Source organism: Lactuca virosa, chromosome 1 (genome assembly GCF_052849685.1).
Source record: "Lactuca virosa cultivar CGN04683 chromosome 1, Lactuca_virosa_CGN04683_v6, whole genome shotgun sequence".
In the NCBI taxonomy this organism is placed as follows: Eukaryota; Viridiplantae; Streptophyta; class Magnoliopsida; order Asterales; family Asteraceae; genus Lactuca; species Lactuca virosa.
The window spans coordinates 304,671,595-304,694,665 of record NC_136426.1 but is presented as its reverse complement, the minus strand read 5'-3'; the positions used below and the strand labels follow the sequence as shown (position 1 = coordinate 304,694,665).

Here is a 23,071-nt window from a genome sequence, read left to right as displayed (position 1 = left end):
AGATAAACATCTTGTTCCTACCAAGATTCTCCAAAAGTTCATCTCCAATGCGGCCAAGAGTGATTCTTCTGAACATGTGAAAAAGAAATTTATTGAGCATCTCAGATGGTACATCGAGGTCTAAAGATGGCTTCAGAGTGCGTATCTATTTATCTTTGATGAAGTTAATTTTTTAGTCAAATGATAGCTAAGGTCACTTACGGGGAGATTGTTGATACATGAAAATTAACTCATTAGCAATATGAAGTGAAGCCAATTCCGAAAAGAGAAGTGTTCCGAGATGATGCTGATTCCGAAGTGAAGATCTGTCCGAGACACATTCTTTTGTCACTTGCTATATGAGACTGTAATGTGCATTAAATGTTCCTAGTACTAGTTTGTCTCTTAGTCATTATTTTATTGTACAGTACATGGGACAAGATCAAAAAAAGTGGATGTGTCAGTCTTTTGATCTTCAGTTGTCTTTTAGTCCATGCACTTTAGCAAATTTGTCTTTTTTTCATTCCTTATCTATTTAAGGAATTGTAACTCTAGTGTTAAATACACGTGTGCAACATTCTCTTTCACATCAATACTAAGAATCATTCATTTTATTCACTCTCTTTTACATTCTTATTGTTATTAAATTACTTTACATTGTTCATACTTATTGTCCATTCATATCTTGAACACTTTGTTGAATATCTCTATTCCGAGACAAGACTGGTTTACCAGACTTGACTGTATCTAATATTAACAGCAGACATTGATCTTAAGTTAATTCAAGGTTTGATTTTTCAAACCTTGTCTGCACAAAAATCATTCTTGCCTTCACATCAACTTCCTATTTTCCAAAAGAAACCAAAGTCTTCAAAGGTTGTAACACTTTCCTTCTATGGTTGTTTTAATATTTCCAAGTCTTGCAAAATGATCTTTTGGTAGGAATAAAATTTGTTTTATTTTGTTCAAATCTTAAGTCTTCTGTTGTTAGGTTTATATTTTTTGAAACAATTTTTGAATAAAAACCCAACATTCCGCCCACCGGAGTTACCTACACCTCCCTCCTCCATTCTTCGGAAAATCAAAAACCTCACGTTCAGCTTCTATCATGAACCTTAGTCATCGACGCCTCTAGCTGCCGCCGCCGCCGCCAACATCATCTCTATCATAAACCCTAGCTACTGCAACGTCGTGAAAATTCAAACCAATTTTTCATTTTCAATTCATAAAAACATATATCATATTGTTCAACTCCAAATATTCATTTAACAAAGTTTTCAAATCATCACATAAAATCCAGGATCCACAGTAGCTCTTCCCAAAACATAGTGTGTGTGTGTACAATCATGCCGGTGCCTTCCCGCGATCCTGATAAGAACCCGGAACACATAACACATAACACGGTAAGCACGAACCTTAGTGAGTTCCCCAAAATACTACATATAGCACATAAGCCACTCGAGGCTATAGCTCTACGAGACCTTTCGGTCAATGTGTATTAGGGGCCTTCCGGTCCCACAATCTGAGTAGACCTTCCGGTCCTACTCTGTCGACCTTCTGGTCCATACCATATTGACCTTCCGGTCCATACACTGCTGACATTCCGGTCCATACACTGTTGACCATCCGGTCCATACCATGTTACTCATAAAATACATAACATATACATCTCACATAACAACATATATCACATACTCTTCATAGTACATAAGACCTTCCGGTCACACATAATTACCACTCTAGGTAAGGTATAGTGAGAAGACTCACCTCGTATGATGAACAGCCTCTAGTAATGCTGCCGCTATACTTCGTTCTCTAACTTTGTGCAAAAGCCCACAATTACCCAATTAGGTACTAAGTCCAACTCTCACTCTTTAGGTCTAATAATAGCCCACTGACCAGCCCAATAATGACCTAAACCCATTGGACCCACCAAGGCCCAATTCTCAATCTACTTGGCAGGCCCAACACTAGATAAACTTCCTAAGTCCACTAACGACCCACTTTGCTAAACCGGGCCCACTCCCTCCAATGGGCCTCACCCCAAGCTCAAATACATCATTGGCCCATAACTTCAGACTATTGATGGCCCAACTGCCCAAGGCATGGCCCAAAGCATGGCCCAAAACACAAAGTCCAATACAGACAAGTTACGCGGGGCGTACTCCTACGTACGCTAAGAGTACCGACTCGATGGCGAGTACGCTGGGCGTACCTGCACGTACGCTTAGCGTAACCTTCCTGTTAAGCCCTTTTTCCATTAAGTGCTTAATACTTCATTCCAGAGGCCACAAATTCAGATCTAGGTCCTTATTATCCTCTTAATCCTTAAAGTCATAATCTTGGTGACTTGCAATCCACCAAATAAGCTCAAACTCAAAAGGCATCAACATAATTCCATAACAAGGGCTAGATATCATGCATGAACTCATTAGGACCATCAAGATTGAAACTTTACTGCTTATGGGACCCTTTTAGGTCTGAGGGTGGCAACCCTAAGCTCAAAAACAAGATTCCAACATAAAGGTCCAAACTTGGGACCAAAACAACTCCAAAACTTCACTACACAAGATCTATGCATTCTTAAGTAAAGTTATGAACTTTATACTTCAGAAGAGCTCCAAATGATGAGGACATTCCAGATCTATGAGCTCCAAACTCCCAAGTTCTTCCATGCCAACTTCTTCTTCCAAGCTTACACCACCAAATGAGCTTCATACGGAGAAAATCACTCAAGAATGAAGGGATGGGGCGTTCTAGGGTTTTCTGAGGGTAAGGGAACAGATAAGGAGGCTAGGGTTAGAAACAATATGTTCTTTATATAGTGGCACACCCTAAATTTAGGGTTTCTCTACTCTGGACGTACGCTGGGCGTACCTCCTGTACGCTGGGCATACGCCAAGGAGCACCCGCGACCGTTTCCCTTATACGCTAGGCGTAACCCAACCTTACGCTAGGCGTACCCACGCGCTTCCATTTCACATGCATGGCCTTCCATGCCAACTTTTCTCCTTAAGGGACCGTTTATGCCAAAAACTTCCAAGTGTCATATCTTCCTCACCCGATGTCCGTTTTCGACGAACTTTATATCCATGAAAAGGTAGCGAGAAGTTCTACACTTGAATCAACTTTATTTCTCCTAGAGCCCACTCGAACTCAGATCCAAAATTCATGAAAAGTCCAAACCAACACTTGCCGATACCCTTGGGACCTAAAGCACAAACCGAACTCCTTTCTCACACAATCCACCCTATCTATATCCAAGAAGACCTAAACATATCTTTTTTAAAATCTCGAAACCTTCTCATATTCAGATTACGGCCTACGAGTCTTGAATCACTAATAATCTGAAACAGGATGTTACAATTCTCCCCCACTTAATTTAGATTTCGCCCTCGAAATCGTTCCTTTTCTTCGCATAGATAGAAACCAATAGTCCGGGAAGCACAACCAGAAAATCTCTTAACATTCAACGATCCTCCTCCCAGGACATCCGAAACCAAGTAGAAATTCCCAAGCCGGAGAAGGAAGGACCCCTTTTTCCCGAGGAGGTATCTGCTCTAACTCTCCAAAACTGGAAGACTATAGTGGTCTGTCTCCCCGCCAGACCGCCTATGCAGAATATCACCCTGATAATCGATCATCGATTAACAGACTCGGATAAAACACTTACAACTCTAAGTACCAGGTCAGATCACGACCCAACGGTTTCACCTCCAACGGCTACCCCTTGCACACCCAATATGATAACTTTACAACCATCCTGCTCGCGATAGCTACCTCAGCTCATCGTGATGCACAAGTCACATAGTTCTCTTTACCCCAAGCGAATACTACAATTTATCTGATATCGTCTTACCTTCGACCTCTGCCGTCTACCATCCACTGATTCCATGCGTTTCGCGGTTCTTCCCATACTGACGAGCTAACTCACTCTGGTTTAATACATTTGATGGGGAACAATACTTCTCAAAATGAACCCATCTACGAATCCGACACCTCATCTTGCCTACTAAACACACGAACGAATCCAGACTCAAGCTCTAGAGTCGGATTCAACAACAAAATTGGGTCCACTAAATTCCAATCTGATACTCAACTCATGACCCAAGATTCGCAATCCACGCGTACACCACTTCTTCAATTCCCTTCGGTTGCGATAACCACGACTCAACTTAGAATATAGCGATTTCTGACAAATATGGAGACCTCGGCCTCGCCCCTGGTCCAACCACCAGGCTCCCAAACTCAATCATTAGGGCTACCCAAGCCTAAAACCCTTCTGCATCATGCTCTGACTAGTGAGTACTACGGCTCCCCGTAGTATCACAACACCCTCTCACTGAATAGTGAGTACTACGGCTCCCCGTAGCATCACTGCAACCTCTCACTGAATAGTGAATACTACGGCTTCCCGTAGCATCACCGCAACCTCTCACTGAGTAGTGAGTACTACAGATCCCCGTAGCATCACCGCCACCTCTCACTGAATAGTGAGTACTACGGCTTCCCGTAGCATCACCACAACCTCTCACTGAATAGTGAGTACTACGGCTCCACGTAGTATCACAACACCCTGTCACTGAATAGTGAGTACTACGGCTCCCCGTAGCATCACTGCAACCTCTCACTGAATAGTGAATACTACGGCTTCCCGTAGCATCACCACAACCTCTTACTGAATAGTGAGTACTACGGATCCCCGTAGCATCACCTCCACCTCTCACTGAATAGTGAGTACTACGGCTTCCCGTAGCATCACCACAACCTCTCATTGAATAGTGAGTACTACGGCTCCCCGTAGCATTACCGCAACCTCTCACTGAATAGTGAGTACTACGGCTCCCCGTATCATCACCACAACCTCTTACTGAATAGTGAGTACTACGGCTCCCCGTAGTATCACCGTAACCTCTCACTGAATAGTGAGTACTACGGCTTCCCGTAGCATCATCGCAACCTCTAACTGAATAGTGAGTACTACAGCTCCCCGTAGTATCACCGCAACCTCTCACTGAATAGTGAGTACTACGGCTTCCCGTAGCATCACCACAACCTCTCACAATCTCATCCTCCGTTCGACGCCGCGCATCGATCATTAACTCATGTCCTGCGGACCAACCACCTCGAAAAATTTCCTATCTACCACCAGGCCTCTGACCAACGGCCACCTGCCGTGCAGACACTCATCCTTTCTTGAACACGTACAGCATGTATTAAATCTCTCTGGAACTCACTTGGACCACCAATAACCCTGGTCTCATGAATCCATAGTGCATGTCTCCATCCAGCTCCCTAACCGCTCTTGAACAAATCTCTGATCCTCTCGATAGAATATCCAGTTCTCACCGATAGAGACCTCGCAACTCCAAATACCCCGAATCTCAGATGAAATCCTCAGAAACTTCTCATCATGGTTGCCTCTAATCATACAGAATCTCATACCATCCCATTACCGGACATCTCAACTGTCCAGTAGTAACTCTGACTCTTAATCTGAAAGTAATGAACTATCATACTCCTCATCCTCGACTCCTCAACCAACGTTCCATCATGTGGGTCGTAATAAAAGTGGAGACCTCATTACTACACTCGATACTCATCATAGACAATAAGGGCCACTGCCCCACTATCCACTTTTTGACCGTCCACCGCTGCAGCTAATACATGCCCTACTATGCTCAAATAGGGTGTATCCTTGTCCTTAACCATCTCAGTCCCCACTGACAACCTGCTCATGCTCTAACATTACCTCTCGGCAGACATACTGCCCAAATATTTTGATGGAAAGTCTCCATCAATGCTAACCCGCAGGGTTTTACCCCCAAGTTCAGAAACCGAAATCCCAACACCTCCTATGTTTCCCACAGGAAACGGAAATAACACCACCCAGGTCACAGAAAGTGACATCTTCACTATCGGTCGGTCGCTCAGCCCAGACCGTATTCTTCCATAATGTACCATCCCTACACATTCCTGAGTCTTGCGACTCCAACTGGCATCTCACCAACAATTCCTTGGAGCTAACTCGATTCCCCTCTCAAGGGATGCTCCACTAAACTCGTTCATCATGGCCTTCTAGCCCCATACTCTTTCATATATGATCTCAGTCTAGACAATCACCACGGAATAACTGGTAAAACCAGAAGCACTAACCGACACATGCCATGGTGCTCAAACCGTGTGGCCACCTCTCGATCTTCTATGAATCATGGTACCCGTACCATGTTATCTCCTCTTAATCTACTACGAATCATGGTACTCGAACCATGTTCTCTCTTCTCAATCTGCCTCAAATCATGGTACTCGAACCATGATGTCACCTCTCGATCTGCTACTTATCATGGTACTCGAACCATGTCATCACTTCTCAATCGGCTACTTATCATGGTACTCGAACCATGACATCACTTCTCAATCTGCTACTTATCATGGTGCTCGAACCATGACATCACTTCTCAATCTGCTATTTATCATGGTACTCAAACCATGACATCACTTCTCAATCTGCTACTTATCATGGTACTCGAACCATGACATCACTTCTCAATCTGCTATTTATCATGGTACTCAAACCATGACATCACTTCTCCTCATCGCTAACACCGCTGCTCACCGGTGTGTGTCATGTACCCACCATGATATCTCACATCATAAAAGAGAACAGAGACTCGCTCGAGTATGCTTGCACTCGATCACTCAGCCCTACTTGTTCCTTAGCATCCCAAGGATTCTTACTTGGACTGCTCACTGATCCGGTGTTTCCAGTAGTACGGGCCCTATACTACCTTCCACACCACATCAGTTTTCACCCCAAGTCCTCCTCCTAGGATTCCAGATCACAAGTACTCTACATCTTATCACACATAGGCCACTTTCCAGTAGACCTCTCATAAGCTCCTCTCTGCTACCTACTCATTCTCAAAGTAACTCATAGTAGCAGTAACTCCTAGGCTAAGGCATCACAAATCAGGCCACTCTAGTCCTAGATATGAATACCTAGCCTACTCTCTAGCATGCATAACATATCACATAACATCTCATAACATATAACGTAAGGGTATTTTGGGAAATCACCGTTCGGGCACTGGCTGATTGTACACACTGCTCCTTTCCGCTTTCTTGAAAATCTTTTATTTATCTTAGAAAATTGTTTCTTTTTGAAAACTTTTCTCAAATCCTCAGTTTGAGTTCAGATATGCCCGAAGGTGTATCTGAATCCCTCAAACCAAGGCTCTGATACCAACTTGTAACGTCGTGAAAATTCAAACCAATATTTCATTTTCAATTCATAAAAACATATATCATATTGTTCAACTCCAAATATTCATTTAACAAAGTTTTCAAATCATCACATAAAATCCAGGATCCACAGTAGCTCTTCCCAAAACATAGTGTGTGTGTACAATCATGCCGGTGTCTTCCCGCGATCCTGATAAGAACCTGGAACACATAACACATAACACGGTAAGCACGAAGCTTAGTGAGTTCCCCAAAATACTACATACAACACATAAGCCACTCGAGGCTATAGCTCTACAAGACCTTCCGGTCCCACAATCTGAGTAGACCTTCTGGTCCTACTTTGTCGACCTTCCGGTCCATACCATATTGACCTTCCGGTCCATACACTGCTAACCTTCCGGTCCATACACTGCTAACCTTCCGGTCCATACACTGTTGACCTTCCGGTCCATACCATGCTACTCATAACATACATAACATATACATCTCACATAGCAACATATATCACATACTCGTCATAGTACATAAGACCTTCTGGTCACACATAATTACCACTCTAGGTAAGGTATAGTGAGAAGACTCACATCGTATGATGAACAACCTCTAGTAATGTTGCCGCTATACTTCATTCTCTAACTCTGTGCAAAAGCCCACAATTACCCCAATTAGGTACTAAGTCCAACTCTCACTCTTTAGGTCTAATAATAGCCCACTGACCAGCCCAATAATGACCTAAACCCATTGGACCCACCAAGGCCCAATTCTCAATCTAATTGGCGGGCCCAACACTAGATAAACTTCCCAAGTCCACTAACGGCCCACTTTGCTAAACCGGGTCCACTCCCTCCAATGGGCCTCACCCCAATCTCAAATACATCATTGCCCCATAACTTCAGACTATTGATGGCCCAACTGCCCAAGGCATGGCCCAAAGCATGGCCCAAAACACAAAGTCCAATACAGACAAGTTACGCGGGGCGTACTCCTACGTACGCTAAGCGTACCGACTCGATGGCGAGTACGCTGGGCGTACCTGCACGTAACCTTCCTGTTAAGCCCTTTTTCCATTAAGTGCTTAATACTTCATTCCAGAGGCCACAAATTCAGATCCAGGTCCTTATTATCCTCTTAATCCTTAAAGTCATAATCTTGGTGACTTGCAATCCACCAAATAAGCTCAAACCCAAAAGGCATCAACATATTTCCATAACAAGGGCTAGATATCATGCATGAACTCATTAGGACCATCAAGATTGAAACTTTACTGCTTATGGGACCCTTTTAGCTCTGAGGGTGGCAACCCTAAGCTCAAAAACAAGATTCCAACATAAAGGTCCAAACTTGGGACCAAAACAACTCCAAAACTTCACTACACAAGATCTATGCATTCTTAAGTAAAGTTATGAACTTTATACCTCAGAAGAGCTCCAAATGATGAGGACATTCTAGATCTATGAGCTCTAAACTCCCAAGTTCTTCCTTGCCAACTTCTTCTTCCAAGCTTACACCACCAAATGAGCTTCATATGGAGAAAATCACTCAAGAATGAAGGGATGGGGCATTCTAGGGTTTTCTGAGGGTAAGGGAATAGATAAGGAGGCTAGGGTTAGAACCAATATGTTCTTTATATAGTGGCACACCCTAAATTTAGGGTTTCTGGACTCTGGATGTACGTTGGGCGTACGCCAAGGAGCACCCGCGACCATTTCCCTTATACGCTGGGCGTAACCCAGCCTTACGCTGGGCGTACCCACGCGCTTCCATTTCACATGCATGGCCTTCCATGCCAACTTTTCTCCTTAAGGGACCGTTTATGCCAAAAACTTCCAAGTGGCATATCTTCCTCACCCGATGTCCGTTTTTGACGAACTTTATATCCATGAAAAGGTAGCGAGAAGTTCTACACTTGAATCAACTTTATTTCTCCTAGAGCGCACTCGAACTCAGATCCAAAATTCATGAAAAGTCCATACCAACACTTGCCGATACCTTTGGGACCTAAAGCACAAACCGAACCCCTTTCTCACACAATCCACCCTATCCATATCCAAGAAGACCTAAACATATCTTTTTCAAAATCTTGAAACCTTCTCACATTCAGATTACGGCCCACGAGTCTTGAATCGCAAACAATCTGAAACAGGATGTTACATCTACCCTATTGCTCCTACTACCTCTAGTCGTCGCCCCTAGTGTGTGTTTTGATTTTTAGATGGTGGTGGTGGTGACACCACTACCTTTTCTAGGTTCAGACAAGAAAGTGATAAATAAGGGGGGCTATGGTGGTTGCTTCTAGTGGTGACATGGTCTGTGGTGAAATTGAAAAGGGGTTTCATTTTTTCTGGCGGAGGGAGAAATAAGGGGGTTTTGGTTCTCCACTGGATGGAGGAGGGTGACATTGGTACCTCCGGTGGTCGGAAGACAATGGTGTTTGTAGCATTTAAGGGTTGGGGAAAACAGTTCAAACGGTGTGTGCTGATCCGAAATTTGTGGCAATTTGCTATGACCCGACGATGGAGGATGGTGGTTCGGGTAGTTGTCCAAGGGTTGGTGGCAGCTTCTGGTGGTGGCAGCATGGCAGATTGTGTTGGTGCTGTAGGCAAGGGTGACCTATTGTAGAAGGCCAAATATGTTTTAAGGGAAAAATTAAACAAGTTTTACCAAATATTTTGCATTAACACACCTAAAATCTTCACAAGGACAAAATCGATTTCTTTTGAAAAACTTAAGGAGTTTATGTCAACACCCTTTGTATAATACATGACATGTTATTATAGAAGTCTAAGGAGTAGCATGTTATATGCAAATGTGTGGTTATTTTGAAATATAAGAAAATTTAGTTTATTTTATGTATGAAAAATTATAGTCTATTTTACGGCAAATCATAAGCAGCAACCAAGGTTCTAAAAAACTCTTTAGGATTTTGATAGCGAGTTAAAGGCTTGTAATTAACGTCAAATTTTAACTAAATTTTGTCTTAAGTCATATATGTATAGAAAAATGAATAATAATAGAAAAATATATAAATTTATTAATTATATAAAAAATTGCCGTATTAAAGTTTCGCCTTACAAACAATGTGTTTCGTCGTAACTTGTAAAAATTTGAAGTTTGACTTTGCCGCTAAGTAACGTGTAACGTTATTTAAAGCTATGTCAGAAAGATAGTAGATAGAAAAATGTCATGATAGAAGCCTAGATGGAAATGTGATGCTATTTTGAAATACAAGGAAAATATCTGTCTATTTTTTGACAAAGTATCAGCCATTTTGTCATATTCTTTTCAAAAATATATATTTGATAGAGTTGATAAACATAAAACATTAGTAGGTGTAATAATATTTTGTTAAAGGGTTAAAAGTGAATGTTGAAAATAGCTAAAGTCTGTTCTTGTACTTCTGAAAAGACGTAGATATTGACATATTGTTACCGTTGTTGCGCACCCTAATTAGAGCATCACCCCCAAATTCTCCACTACATAGACCACAATTGCCGAAGACCTAGGTTTATCGGAGGATATTCATCTCTCGGCGGATCATGGCGCAATCGAAACTAGAGATGAACAATTCATCGTCTGATGATGAAGAAGTGTCAACCGGAGTTTCCGAGTCGGAATTGGAATCAGATATGACACCACCACCTCAGCCGTCTTCCAGAAAAACCCATGCGACGCCACAATTATCCTCCGAAGAATCCGAATCGGACGCTGATTCACCTCCAAAGAAGTTCGAAAAAGCCGATCCAAATATTAAACCTTTAGCTTCAAAGCCTATGGATGATGAACCAAGCAAAAAACCCAGACCCAAAAACCCTATTTCACGCAATTCTCCCCCTCCTACGAAACCAGTAAACGGGAAACGGAAGGCTGCGGAGGTTGAAGATGAAGCTATGGAAACGAAGATCACGAAGAAAGAGGTGGTAGCACCGGCGCCACCGGGTCCTGAGAATGCTGCAGAAAAGAAGCCGCTGTTTCAGAGGCTATGGAGTGAAGATGATGAAATTGTGTTAATAAAAGGTATGATTAGTTACGTTGAGACAAAGGGGAAAGACCCAATTGCGGATGTTAATGATTTCCATGAGTTCGTGAAAACTTCACTGAATGTCGATGTGAACAATGGGCAAATGACAGCTAAGGTTAAAAGGTTGAAGGCGAAGTTCATGAACAATGTAGGTAAAATTGAGCAGAATGGGAAAGTTAGGTCATTGTCCAATCCCCATGAGAAGAAAATGTATGAGTTATCAGAGAAGCTATGGGATAGAAATAGTATAAAAAACGCAGCCATTGTTGGTTGTAACACCAAGAAAGTTAACCCTAAGCCAAAACCAGATCAGAAGCTGAAAGCGAACTCCAATCCTGTGGTTTCTAATGGAGGCCATGAATCTGGGAAAAATGTGGTGCATTCAAGGGGTGGAATTAAGATTCCGATCACAGATGAGGATATTATGAATAGGGGATTAGAGTTGCTTTCAGGTCCGAAGAAAGTGGAATTGGAAGAGAAATGGAATGATTTGAAAGTGCAAGAACTGAAGAATTATTTGAGAAAATTGGAGCTTATGAAAGAACAGGGAGAGCTTGTGTTGAATGCTATGAAGAAATCTTGTGCTAGTTAAGCCTGTAAGGTAAGTTATGATTATGAGAAGTGTTATTTATGAAGTATTTATGTTAAGTGTCTAGATGAAGTTAGGTTAGTAACATGAACTTGAGTTGTATGATAAATTGATAATGTTTCATTGATGAATATGCAAAAAATATGTATAATCTCCGTATGTGGTAACTTCTTTTTTATAGAATACTGCTAAGTATGCTAGCTTTCTTGAATATATAAACATGAGTTGACGTGGATTTTTTATTTTTATATCTAATTTGATCATTTGACTGTAAAAATGTTTAATAAAACCACGGTCCTTTTTAAAATAGATCATGTTTGGTAAATTGGATTAGGAAGCCTAAAAGATACTTGTTTTTTTTATGGTTTTTTTTTTCAATTTTATTCTTTTGTGTATTCTTGTTCATAAACGCTTTTGACTTTCTGGTTCATTAAAGCCGTTAAGTTTGACAAAAATATTGGGTTTTACCTAGTAAACCTGCAAAAAAAGTAAATTTGAAAAAAAAGTTGCAAACATCCGGTTTTAGTGAACTTAAAATCTCCAAAAAAAGAATGAATCCACACATTTCTGTCAAACATAAAGATTTTTATGTCATTATCCTAGATAATTACATAAAGAGTAAATTACACGAATGGTCCCTATGGTTTGGGTAATTTACACGTTTGGTCCCTAACTTATTTTTTTAACTCGGAAGGTCCTTACAGTTTGTTTTTGTTACACGCTTGGTCCCTGTCTTACCTAAAAAGTCTATTTTGCTCTTCATTTTTTTAATTTATTTAAATAAATTAGGGTAGGTAAGCTAAGGTAAGTTGAGGTGGAAGTGGGGTTGGGGTGTGTTTATTTAAATAAATTAAAAATTCAAGGGCAACATAGTCTTTTTAAGTAAGACATGGACCAAGCGTGAAACAAAAACAAGCAAGAGGGACCTTCCGAGTTAGAAAAATAAGTTAGGGACCAAACGTGCAAATTAACCCAAACCATAAGGACCATGCATGTAATTTACTCTTACATAAAAGTTTTGCATTTTATACTTGAAAGTAGATCAGTAGATTGAGAAATAAGTTTCTTTAAACAGTTTAAAAAACTATATTAAGATCAACAAAGATAAGAAATAGCACCAAACTAAGTCATACAAGAGTAGAACCTCAAAAAAAATATAAAAGAAAAAAAAAACCCGACACCTTGTATCTTGTCACACCTTCTCAGGCGTGACTATAAAATTACAGTCAGTCCAGTCTCAATCAGAACAAACACAAAACACAACAAACACAGGACAATTTGTAACAAATGGTGCCGATAGTTAAAAAATTAAACATGTGTTTGTTGTGGTGGGTGTTGCATAATCCCAGGTGAATTCAACTTTTTTTCTTCTCTTTCAACGGTGGTGGCAGAAATGTAATAACACACTGCAAACATGGCGTGGATGATACACGCAATGCCACCAATGGATAGATAACGATGGTGTGAAATTCCACATGATTTTCTTGAACTTGAATTCGCCATAACTCCTGCTATTAACATTATAAATCCAGCGACTAGTGTAATCCTGGTACAAATTTTAATCCATCAGGTACACGTTCCTTATGTTGGGTTTTACAAAAACTGAACTTCCAAAATGTCTAAAAAATTATAGAAATGTTGCAATTTTAATTGTCATAATTGGGTAACTTTTTATAAGTATAATGTCCTAACAAGAAAAAAAAAGTATATCCTTGTAATTGGTTAGGTTTTTTGAAGTGAGATTTCTTCAAGTATGATGTATTGATAAGAAAATAATTGAATGTATAATATTGTAATTGAATAAAATAAAAGTTAGATTCTATATTGTAAAAAAAAATATTGAATGTAGAATGTTGAAACAGACTAAAATAAAAGTAGGATGTTATAATAAAAAAAAATAAATGATAGTTTATTTTTTTGACAAGCCCCAACCGGCTACACCTTCCCACCCCGGAAAGTATCACGAGGTTTAATTTGATGTATAGTGGCTTGTACAAGGGCCTAATACTCACACACAGCATTATCCATATTGGAATGGAAACTTTCATACTGTCTGTCAAGATTAAAACTCTTGTCTGTTTCTGCAAAGATACAACTTAGAAAGAGAAGATTGGTACCATAAGAAAACGAGGGATCCGAAAGCCAACCGCTTGTTATAAGAGACATTGTCTAGCTCTTCTCTAGATCGAACACAATGACAGCCACCAAGAATGTTGGCAATGGCATGAGCAAATGCTAAAAGCACCGCTGCTGCAAAACCTAACTTAAAAGCTTTGTTACTTGGATCTCGACATTCAACGATCCACACCCTTAAACTTTGCACCTACACAAAAAATTCGGCTAATTTATGTTGGTGAATTTTGTCAACATGCCACCATTTTGAGAAAACTATGATATATTTGTGGTGAAATTTTATAAATTTGAAATAAATGGAGAAAGATCATTTGAAAAAGCATCGATATATAGCTTAGAGAATTGAATTGTGTCTACATTAAGTCCATTAAGTAAAAAAGAAATAGTATTAAAAACAGACCTGGTTTTGAGCTACCTCGGCTTGAATGCCGAGGATTCCAGCTATAACATCCATAAGTATGATCGAGAAACAAACTAAAGGGAGTGTGTATTGACCGGTGTTTTGATCTTTCATTGCCATTTTTTGAATGCCTAAAAGATAGAATATGGTGGATTTTGAAAAGAAATATGGTGGATTTTTATAGGTGGTGGTTGTGAGGGTGATGGTGGTGGTGGAGAGATCTTAGAACGTGACAAGGGGGAAAAAGATACAATGTGAATAAAGGGGATTAAGGAAGAGTGAATGAGGTTTAACTGCATATGGGTATGTGTAAGATTAGCTGTTTTTATAGAGTAAAAAAACTTTATGTTCTCTTCAAAGTTGTCTTTATTCTGTTTTTTGTTATCCTCACGTGTTTGCTTTGGTGTAAGATTAGGTTCCTTCCATGGCGAACAAGTAAGATAAGTTCCAAATGTAGCTTCTATTTTTTAACCGCAGCCCACAGACATTGCAAACTACTCATGAAGTCTATAAATATTTCATACAGGACTTCAACCTCAACCTCTTAAAACAAGATCACTAGGCCAAAGACCTCTTGAAAGGAAGGCGTCTCATTCAGTGTAGCTACTTGATCAAGAAAATAGTGACCAGTTGTATCATGTTATCATGTTAATATGGTACAACAAACCAATTTATTTGGTTGGATGTGAAAGGACAACGTCCACACATATAGTTTGAGTATGTATATGAGATGGATGATTAGGAGTGAACATTGTTCAATTCAATTTAGTTTTTTATTAAAATCAAAACCAAATCCGAAAGTCAGTTTAAAATTTTGGAAAACCAAATCATTGATTTTTTTTGGTATCGTTTTTTTTCTTGGTTATCAACCATGATTTAAAATCAATGTTGTAAAAGTCGTTCGACGGTAGCCCGACGGTCAACTGGTGTTAAAGGACTAGTCGGTCATGGTGGGGATTAATCGTGAATTAATCGGGGACCATTGATTATTAATGAAATATTAAAATTAATCAAATATTAATATATCTTAAGAAAAACAAGTACTTCAAAATTAAAAAATAAGAAATTTTGTAATTTAAAATTTTGAAAATACGAAAATATTAACATTTTGGTATAATATTTGAAATTTTGAAAATTTGAAAATTTTGGAGTAAAAAAAGAAAGTTGATTTTTTGAATTTTTTGAATTTTTTTTTTGAACTTTTTTGATTTTTATTGACTTTTGTTGACCTATTAATCCCGCCAAGATCGATTAATCCCGCAAAACCCGATTAATCATAAATTTCCGATTAATACCCTAATCCTCGACGGTTGGAGAACTCCAAGCGATTAATCCACGATTAATCGCCGATTAATCCCGATTTCTGCAACTTTGTTTAAAATTAACAAAAAGGTAAGTAATTTGTCAAAAAAAAAAAAATTACAAGACATTGATACATATGCTCATTATTTAATTTTCAGTGAAAACGTAAATGTTTATAATTTTTTTTCACATACTTAATTTACGTAACAGGATTGTTTTGGTGGATAAATGCAGTTTGGTTTTTGTTTAATGTCAATTAAGGTTTGTATACCTCACGTGTTGCAAAAGAGACCATTATTCGATTTAAATCCAAATATATCATTGAGACATTCTCATTTTTATCCATATAGCGATAAGAATTTGTTTTCACTCAGACGTATAATAGACATGACATTTTTTTTTATCTCCTATTCTATTTGTAGTTTTACATGTTTACCTAATTCGAACTACTGAAATATGACGTTTTACGAACATACAAACTCATGAATTTAATAAGCTATATGTAACACCCGGTTCCTGCTTTAGAAGGAAGAAGGAGCTTGGAAGTTCGAGTGGAAGCTAGTAGATCCAGAGGTTGTGCTCCATTTCCAGCTCATTTGAGGTATAAAGCTGAAACCTTGACCATCTATCTCTTAGATCTCTAGTTAGGGTTCATTTCTACATTTTCTAAGCCTTAGAGGTGTCATACTCGGAATTTTGTCGTTCATTGAGGGTATAGCTTCAGATATGGAACCATTGGGGGTTCTATGACATAAAGGTGCCAATTTTATTGCCATAAGCACCCCATGGATCTTGTAGACTTCATTCTAGAGCCATTTGGGCCAAATACCTCATGCATGGACGTCAAGATTGGAACTTTATGTATAATATGGACCCTAGGAGGTCAGATCTATGGTTTGGATGGATTATGACCGATTAAAATCGACTGTATAGTTTTGGACAAAGAGGGACTCAGCGAGTCGCTTAGGTGACTCAGCGAGTCGGGTCGCAGTTTCCCCCAAACGTCTTATGGAAATGGTCTTTGGTTGAGTTGAAGGAAAACTCAACCTGTTGGGGTTTGTTATGGACTTGAAGATCAAAGGACTCGACGAGTTCAAGGCAATGTCCCAACCACATGAAGACGGACTCGACGAGTTCAAGGAGAACTCGGCGAGTCATAGACTAAACACCTTCATATGGATGAAGATGAACTCGACGAGTTCAAGGATGAACTCGCCGACTCAATTGAAGAAGGTCCCGATGTTTTGTTGAAGGAGAACTCGTCGAGCTCTTGCTAGACTCGACGAGTAGGGACGGGGTTGTAGCATTTTGTAGACGTGGGGACTCGACGAGTTGGTGGACCAACTCGGCGAGTTTAGTCAACCAGATGTTGACTTTGACCAAGGTTTTGACCTTGAATTTGCCTTGGACTTGAGTTGACCCTTGTAGGGGTTATGAGTATGAAATGGTAATGTAAAAAGGATGTTGTGTAGGGATTGAGGAGTCGAGAAGAGTTGATTTCCATACCGAGGACAGTGCAGACACTACACGACATTGGGGTGAGTTACCTTCCAATAAAGGTGGGTCTATGGCCACAATGCCGTCCCACCAGCAGGGAATGTATTTAGATGATTGTCTTTGTGATAATTGTCTAGGTTTGCTACTGTGACAACCCGAAATTTCTATCTAGTAAAGCCATTGAATTCAATCAAGAGTCAGACTTGTTTCTGCTATCTTTTAGCATTGTTAAAGGTCTGTTTGAGTGTTCTAAGCCTAGTACATTCAAGGTTTAAGTGTTAGGAAGTATCTACGAGAGTTCATTATGCAACATTCAAGCCGGAAACTCCATCACTTGGAGTTTACGACCGTAAAATAGAGATTGCGGCCGTAATCTCTTGGATGGCTGTGAACTCCACCCTTAAGGGTGATATTACCTCATTTTCCTTCACTTCTCACACTTCCAAGTCAAGAACACTCATTTTCTCTCTCAAGTATGATCAAGAACGCTTCGATTTCTCGGAAAATTTGTAAGTGATTCTTTCGTATTAGTTGATATCCTTCTTAATCTAGTACAACCCCTTGATTTCATCCGTGAATTCATCTCTTTTGGGTTAGATCTTCAAGAACACCAAGAACACACCAGTTCTTTGGGTCGTATTCACCTCTTTCAAGCTTCAAAACATAAGTATCCTTTCCATATACTAGTTATCCATTAGAAGCTCTTGAAACACGTCCAAGAATCGACCACTTTAGATTGAGAATCAAGAGTTTACGACCATAACATCTCCCTTGGCCGTAAACCCTTCTCGTGATCTTCTTAGGCCGTAATCATCAATGGCCGTGAACCACATGGCCGTAATCATCAATGGCCGTGAACACATTGGACGTAAACACACCCTTGTGTGTGGCCGTAAACACCTTTAGTGCAATCATATGTGATTGTACCACTTCATTCCAAGTGTTTCCTAGTCCCTAAGGTTGTTCCCTATCAAGATTAGTGTAACACCCGAGTCCTGGTATGATTTTAATTCAAGTGTTTTTGTATTTTTCTCTGGGACTCGACGAGTTGGAGGCCCAACTCGTCGAGTAGGGACGAGATCCGTGGACAGTTTAAGTGACCTATTCGACGAGTCGGGAGACTGACTCGGCGAGTAGGTGCTGTTGAGTGAAACCCTAAATTTGAGGGTTTGCACCCTATTTAAACATCTTATCTCAGCCTCCATCGTCCCTATCCACTCTCTCAAGACTGTATATCGAAACCCTAGCCGTTTTGTGTGATCTAAGGCTGTAACATCCCAAAAATATAGTCTGAAAATTTCATTTTAAATCAGTAATAAAACCATAGTCATCATACGTCATAGAAAAATCACAACAATGTATCTCAGAATAATATAACAACTGTCATGTATATCAGAGTATAAACATCCCAGGCTGAACGAATGGTGTGTGCACTGCAATCTTCCCGAGCTCCTCTTTTGAAAAGTGAGTACCTGAAACCAAAACTGAAAACTGTAAGCACGAAGCTTAGTGAGTCTCCCTGAACTACCACATACCATGCAATAACATATAAAGCACATACTAGGCCTTTCCTACTGCATCGAACCGAAGTCTAGAACTGACTACGGCCTCGCCCTCTGCATCGGACCGAAGTTTGGAACTAACTAAGGCCTCGCCCTCTGCATCGAACCGAAGTCCGGAACTAACTAGGGCCTCGCCCTATGCATCGGACCGAAGTCCGGAACTGACTAGGGCCTTGCCCACTGCATCGGACCGAAGTCCGGAACTAACTAAGGCCTTGCCCTCTGCATCGGACTGAAGTCCGGAACTGACTGAACATAGCATAACATAATCATAACATATAACAATAATACATATACTGCATACTGCATCGGACCGTAGTCCGGAACACATAACACATAGACATGCCTGAATCACAAAGACATCAAGCATACTACACTACTTCTCGGGACCACCCCGACATCGGACCGAAGTCCGGAACACATAACGTATAACACGTAAGCTAAATCACTGCATCGGGCCCCGCCCGACATCGGACCGAAGTCCGGTACTACTAACATCTAAACGGGCCGACATTGTGGCCTTAGACCCGTTCCTACTGGAAGAGGACTCACCTCACACTGCTGAAGTCCCGTAGACACAATCCCACACTGCTGAAGTCCCGCAGAGTCAACCCCAACTGCTGGATGACAGATTCCCGAACTGTAAACACCAAAATAACACCCAATTAATAATTGGGTTCTAACACATAACTGTAAGTCCATGCTTGGGGTAAAAGACTGCTTTACCCCAATCTTAGCTTGATCTAATCCCAAAGCCCAATCCAAAGGCCCAAAAGTCCAACTATGGCTTGAAGCCCAACATATGGCCCAATTTTCCAAATTGGGCCCAAACCTCTACATGGACTTCCCTTAAGGCCTAAGTGTTCAGTCCAGTCCAACATGTCTCATTCTAAGGGCCCAATATCATACAACCACCTAGGCCCAAACTATGGCCCAAATTTCTAAATTGGGCCCAATCCTTCATATGGGCCTTACCCTAAAGCCCAACTAATTACTCTAGTCCATTTGATTATTCTTGGATGGCCCATTAATAAACCAATTACCAAAACCCAATCGAAAAGCCCAACTCAAGGCCCAAGTGAAACTAGGGTTTCACATAAAATGACGATTAGGGTTAAGTGTTTCTTACTTAACCCATTAAGGACTTAAAAAATTTAGTCCTTTACTCTACTAGATCAATGATATGGAGAAATTGGGCTTAATACACAATCCAATCTCAATAGCCCAAAAGTGGGTCCAATAAGTCCAAGGCCTAATTACTAACAATTAGGGCTTTCTAAACCCTAATTAGGGTTTCCACTCAAACATGGCCCAATAGGCCCAAAATTAATCTTTAAGCCCATTAGGGTTTTGGCTAGGTCCATTAGGGTTTTTCTTGTGGGGCACCACCTACTACCACCTCGGGTAGCGGTGGTCAATCGGCGGCACACGGCGGCGGCCACCACCTTACGGTGGTGGTTACTATTATTATTTTCATTATTCCATGCTAATTACAATTACAAGGATTTTATCCAAAATACACACACTAGCTAATACACACACACTAACTAATACACACACACAACCACACCCTGGTGGCCGGCGGTGGCTCGTGGTGGCAGCCACCACCTCACGGTGGTGGCAATGGCTTTTCCTGATTTTCCGGCCAAACAAACCCAAACATACATCACATAAATAACACTCACACGCCCTAACTGATTACAAAACAACCCTAGCCACCCACCTTGTGGCACACTGCGATGGCAGCCACCACCTCACGGTGGTGGCAGTGGTAAGTCCATACGATTCATGAAGTCTTCCAGCAATAGTGAGCTTGTGACGACGCAACCGGAACTAAGGGGATGGTTGTGGCCTTGTTGTCGTTAAAGGACAGCAACGGCAGCAGCGCACGTATGGCGGTGATTGCGGCTTCCGATGGTGGCTGGGTTGCTCGTGACTGGAGGACGGCTGATCTCTCACGTCCGACTTCATCCCCAGCAACCACTGGAGGCGTGGCGGGGTTCTCTGATGGCTAAGTGGCTAACGGGATGGCGGTGGCGGAACAAAAGAAAACGCGAGAGGGTGGCAGCCTCCACCGGGAATGATATTAGCGACGCCACAGACGAGGTTCTCCCGATCCCTCGTTGCTACGACGTCTAAGAGAGGTTTCCGCCTTCAATGGGATAACACAACGGCTGCTCGGTGGTTCCTAGGCTGTACAGCGCCTCTTCGGCAGCATGGCGTGGCGGCGCTCGTCGGTGGGGCAGTAGGCATCCTCCCTGCCCAATCGGAATAGTGAGATGAGGAGTAGTGGCGGCTGGAACAAAATGTTTAGGTTTAGGGTTAAAGGATGCGATGTGGGGAAGGGATACAGGTATATCCCGTGTCCTATTTCAAACATTTGATCAATTTATTCAACTTCAGCCCCTCTATCCTAGTTTGTTTTCAAACTAAATCCAAAACATACCAAATAGACCCTGCCCCCAGAAATCTTTACAAACTGAATCCAAAACTTACCTTTTAAACCGTGATCCCATAAATTTCTTTCATAATAGATCCCTAAATTACCAATAAACCCTTAAGCCTTCAAATCTTTTCAATTTAAGTCCATTAATTACTAAGCGCACCCTGACTTCTGTAATTATGACTTTTAACTCCTCGAAACTAACGCCTTGCTCAATTATTATTCATTTTAGGGCTTCTACACATTTATTTATTTATTTTATAAACGGGGTGTTACAACTCTCCCCCACTTAAATTAGATTTCTTCCTCGAAATCATTCCATATCATACCTTACACGCTATCTTCTCAAGTAACATGGCCATAATCCTGGGTACACCCTAGCCTTCTCAGGGTAGTTGTGACCAAACATCGCACAACCCTAACATATGTGTAACACCCATAAAAATTGAGTCAAATTAAAACATTTTCATTCATTCAAAAACCATTAACTTCATACATCTCGTTTTCAAAATAGTTTATTATCAGAGTATCCCCCAGAACCATATCATAAAAATCGTAAAACATGAGGAGCGGTACGATCACGCCTTCGCCTTGCCACAATATCCTGAAGTACCTGAAACATAACACTACAACTGTAAGCCCGAAAGCTTAGTGAGTTACCCCCAAAATAGCAACCACACATAACATACTCATATCATATCACAAATGGAACAGCCACGCATATCGGGTCTGCTGTGTGACTGGTCCGCCCGCATCGGGCCTTCAGTCCACCTGGTCCACCCTCCGAGTCTAGCCATGTACATCGAGTCTACAGTGTGATTGGTCCGCCCGCACCGGGCCTTCAATCCACCTGGTCCACTCTCTGAGTCTACATTATGACTGGTCCGCCCACACCGGGGCTTCAGTCGGCCTGGTCCACTCTCCGAGCCTCGGCACGTCTGGTCCGCCCACTCGGGGCCTTCAGCCTATCCGGACCGCTCGCTGGGCCTTCAGAATGTCCGGTCCGCCCTGGGTATGTTGGCCTACAGCACTAAGCAGGACCCGCCTCAACCCAACCCCCGTCAAACAACCATGTGCACATAAAATAAATAATCACATAACAATCCTCAACCAGACAACAGTCTAACAGATCACATAGCATATCAACATCCTAACCAGGATTCCGACCTAACCGGTCACTAGCATAACATTACCCTATATCCCGGTTACCGACCTTAACCAGGTCACTAACATAACACCATCTTAAATACCAGGATGCAGATCTAGCAAAACAATCACATAACAATCAATACCCGGATTTCCATCCGTTAAAGTGCCGGCCTTGGTGCCGTAGACCCTGTCGATATAGTGAGGATAACTCACCTTGCGACTGCCGAAATACTGCTGGTACCCTTCTGGCTGCTATCTGACAATCCCCGCATTGCTGCTCCTCTAGCTCCCCGAACTATCAATGCCACAATAACACTTAGCCCAAAACAATATCCTTCTAAGGGTAAATTGACCATTTTACCCTTAACCCAATCTGGTCCATGACTAAGGCCCAACACCAAAATATGAAGGGCCCAACACTAGGTAAGCTTCTCAAGCCTACTAGTGACCCACTAATGGCCCAATTTGCTACATTGGGCCCAATCACTTAATGGGCCTCACCCTAAGCCCAAAATATATTCCTTGGTCCATATAATATGATTTCTGATGGCCCACTAAGGCCCAAATACCCAAACATGCCCCAAACCACGGCCCAAACACTCACGATCCATACAGACAGAGTACGCGGGGCATACCCCCCATGTACGCTAAGCGTACAGGCAGAATGGTGAGTACGCAAGGCGTACATCACTTTACGCGGGGCGTAAACTTGCTGAACTAAAAGTCCTCATAAGTTCTTAATGGCTTAAGCTCT

General features: G+C 41.3%; 2 protein-coding genes across 2 annotated transcripts; one reads left to right on the top strand and one right to left on the bottom strand.

Moving 5' to 3' along the window:
* Window positions 1-10,652: 10,652 nt before the first annotated feature.
* On the top strand, window positions 10,653-11,990 carry LOC145167633 (GLABROUS1 enhancer-binding protein-like). Its single transcript, XM_079086868.1, has one exon. It carries the CDS (start codon window positions 10,761-10,763, stop codon window positions 11,832-11,834), a length of 1,074 nt encoding a protein of 357 aa, XP_078942994.1. The 5' UTR covers window positions 10,653-10,760; the 3' UTR covers window positions 11,835-11,990.
* Window positions 11,991-12,893: 903 nt separating this feature from the next.
* LOC145109888 (protein DESIGUAL 2-like) lies at window positions 12,894-14,542 on the bottom strand. Its single transcript, XM_079047008.1, has 3 exons — window positions 14,365-14,542; window positions 13,949-14,154; window positions 12,894-13,377 (listed from the first exon to the last, which is right to left on the bottom strand). The coding sequence occupies exons 1-3, from the start codon at window positions 14,482-14,484 to the stop codon at window positions 13,140-13,142; spliced, it is 564 nt and encodes a 187-aa protein (XP_078903134.1). The 5' UTR covers window positions 14,485-14,542; the 3' UTR covers window positions 12,894-13,139.
* Window positions 14,543-23,071: the final 8,529 nt, after the last annotated feature.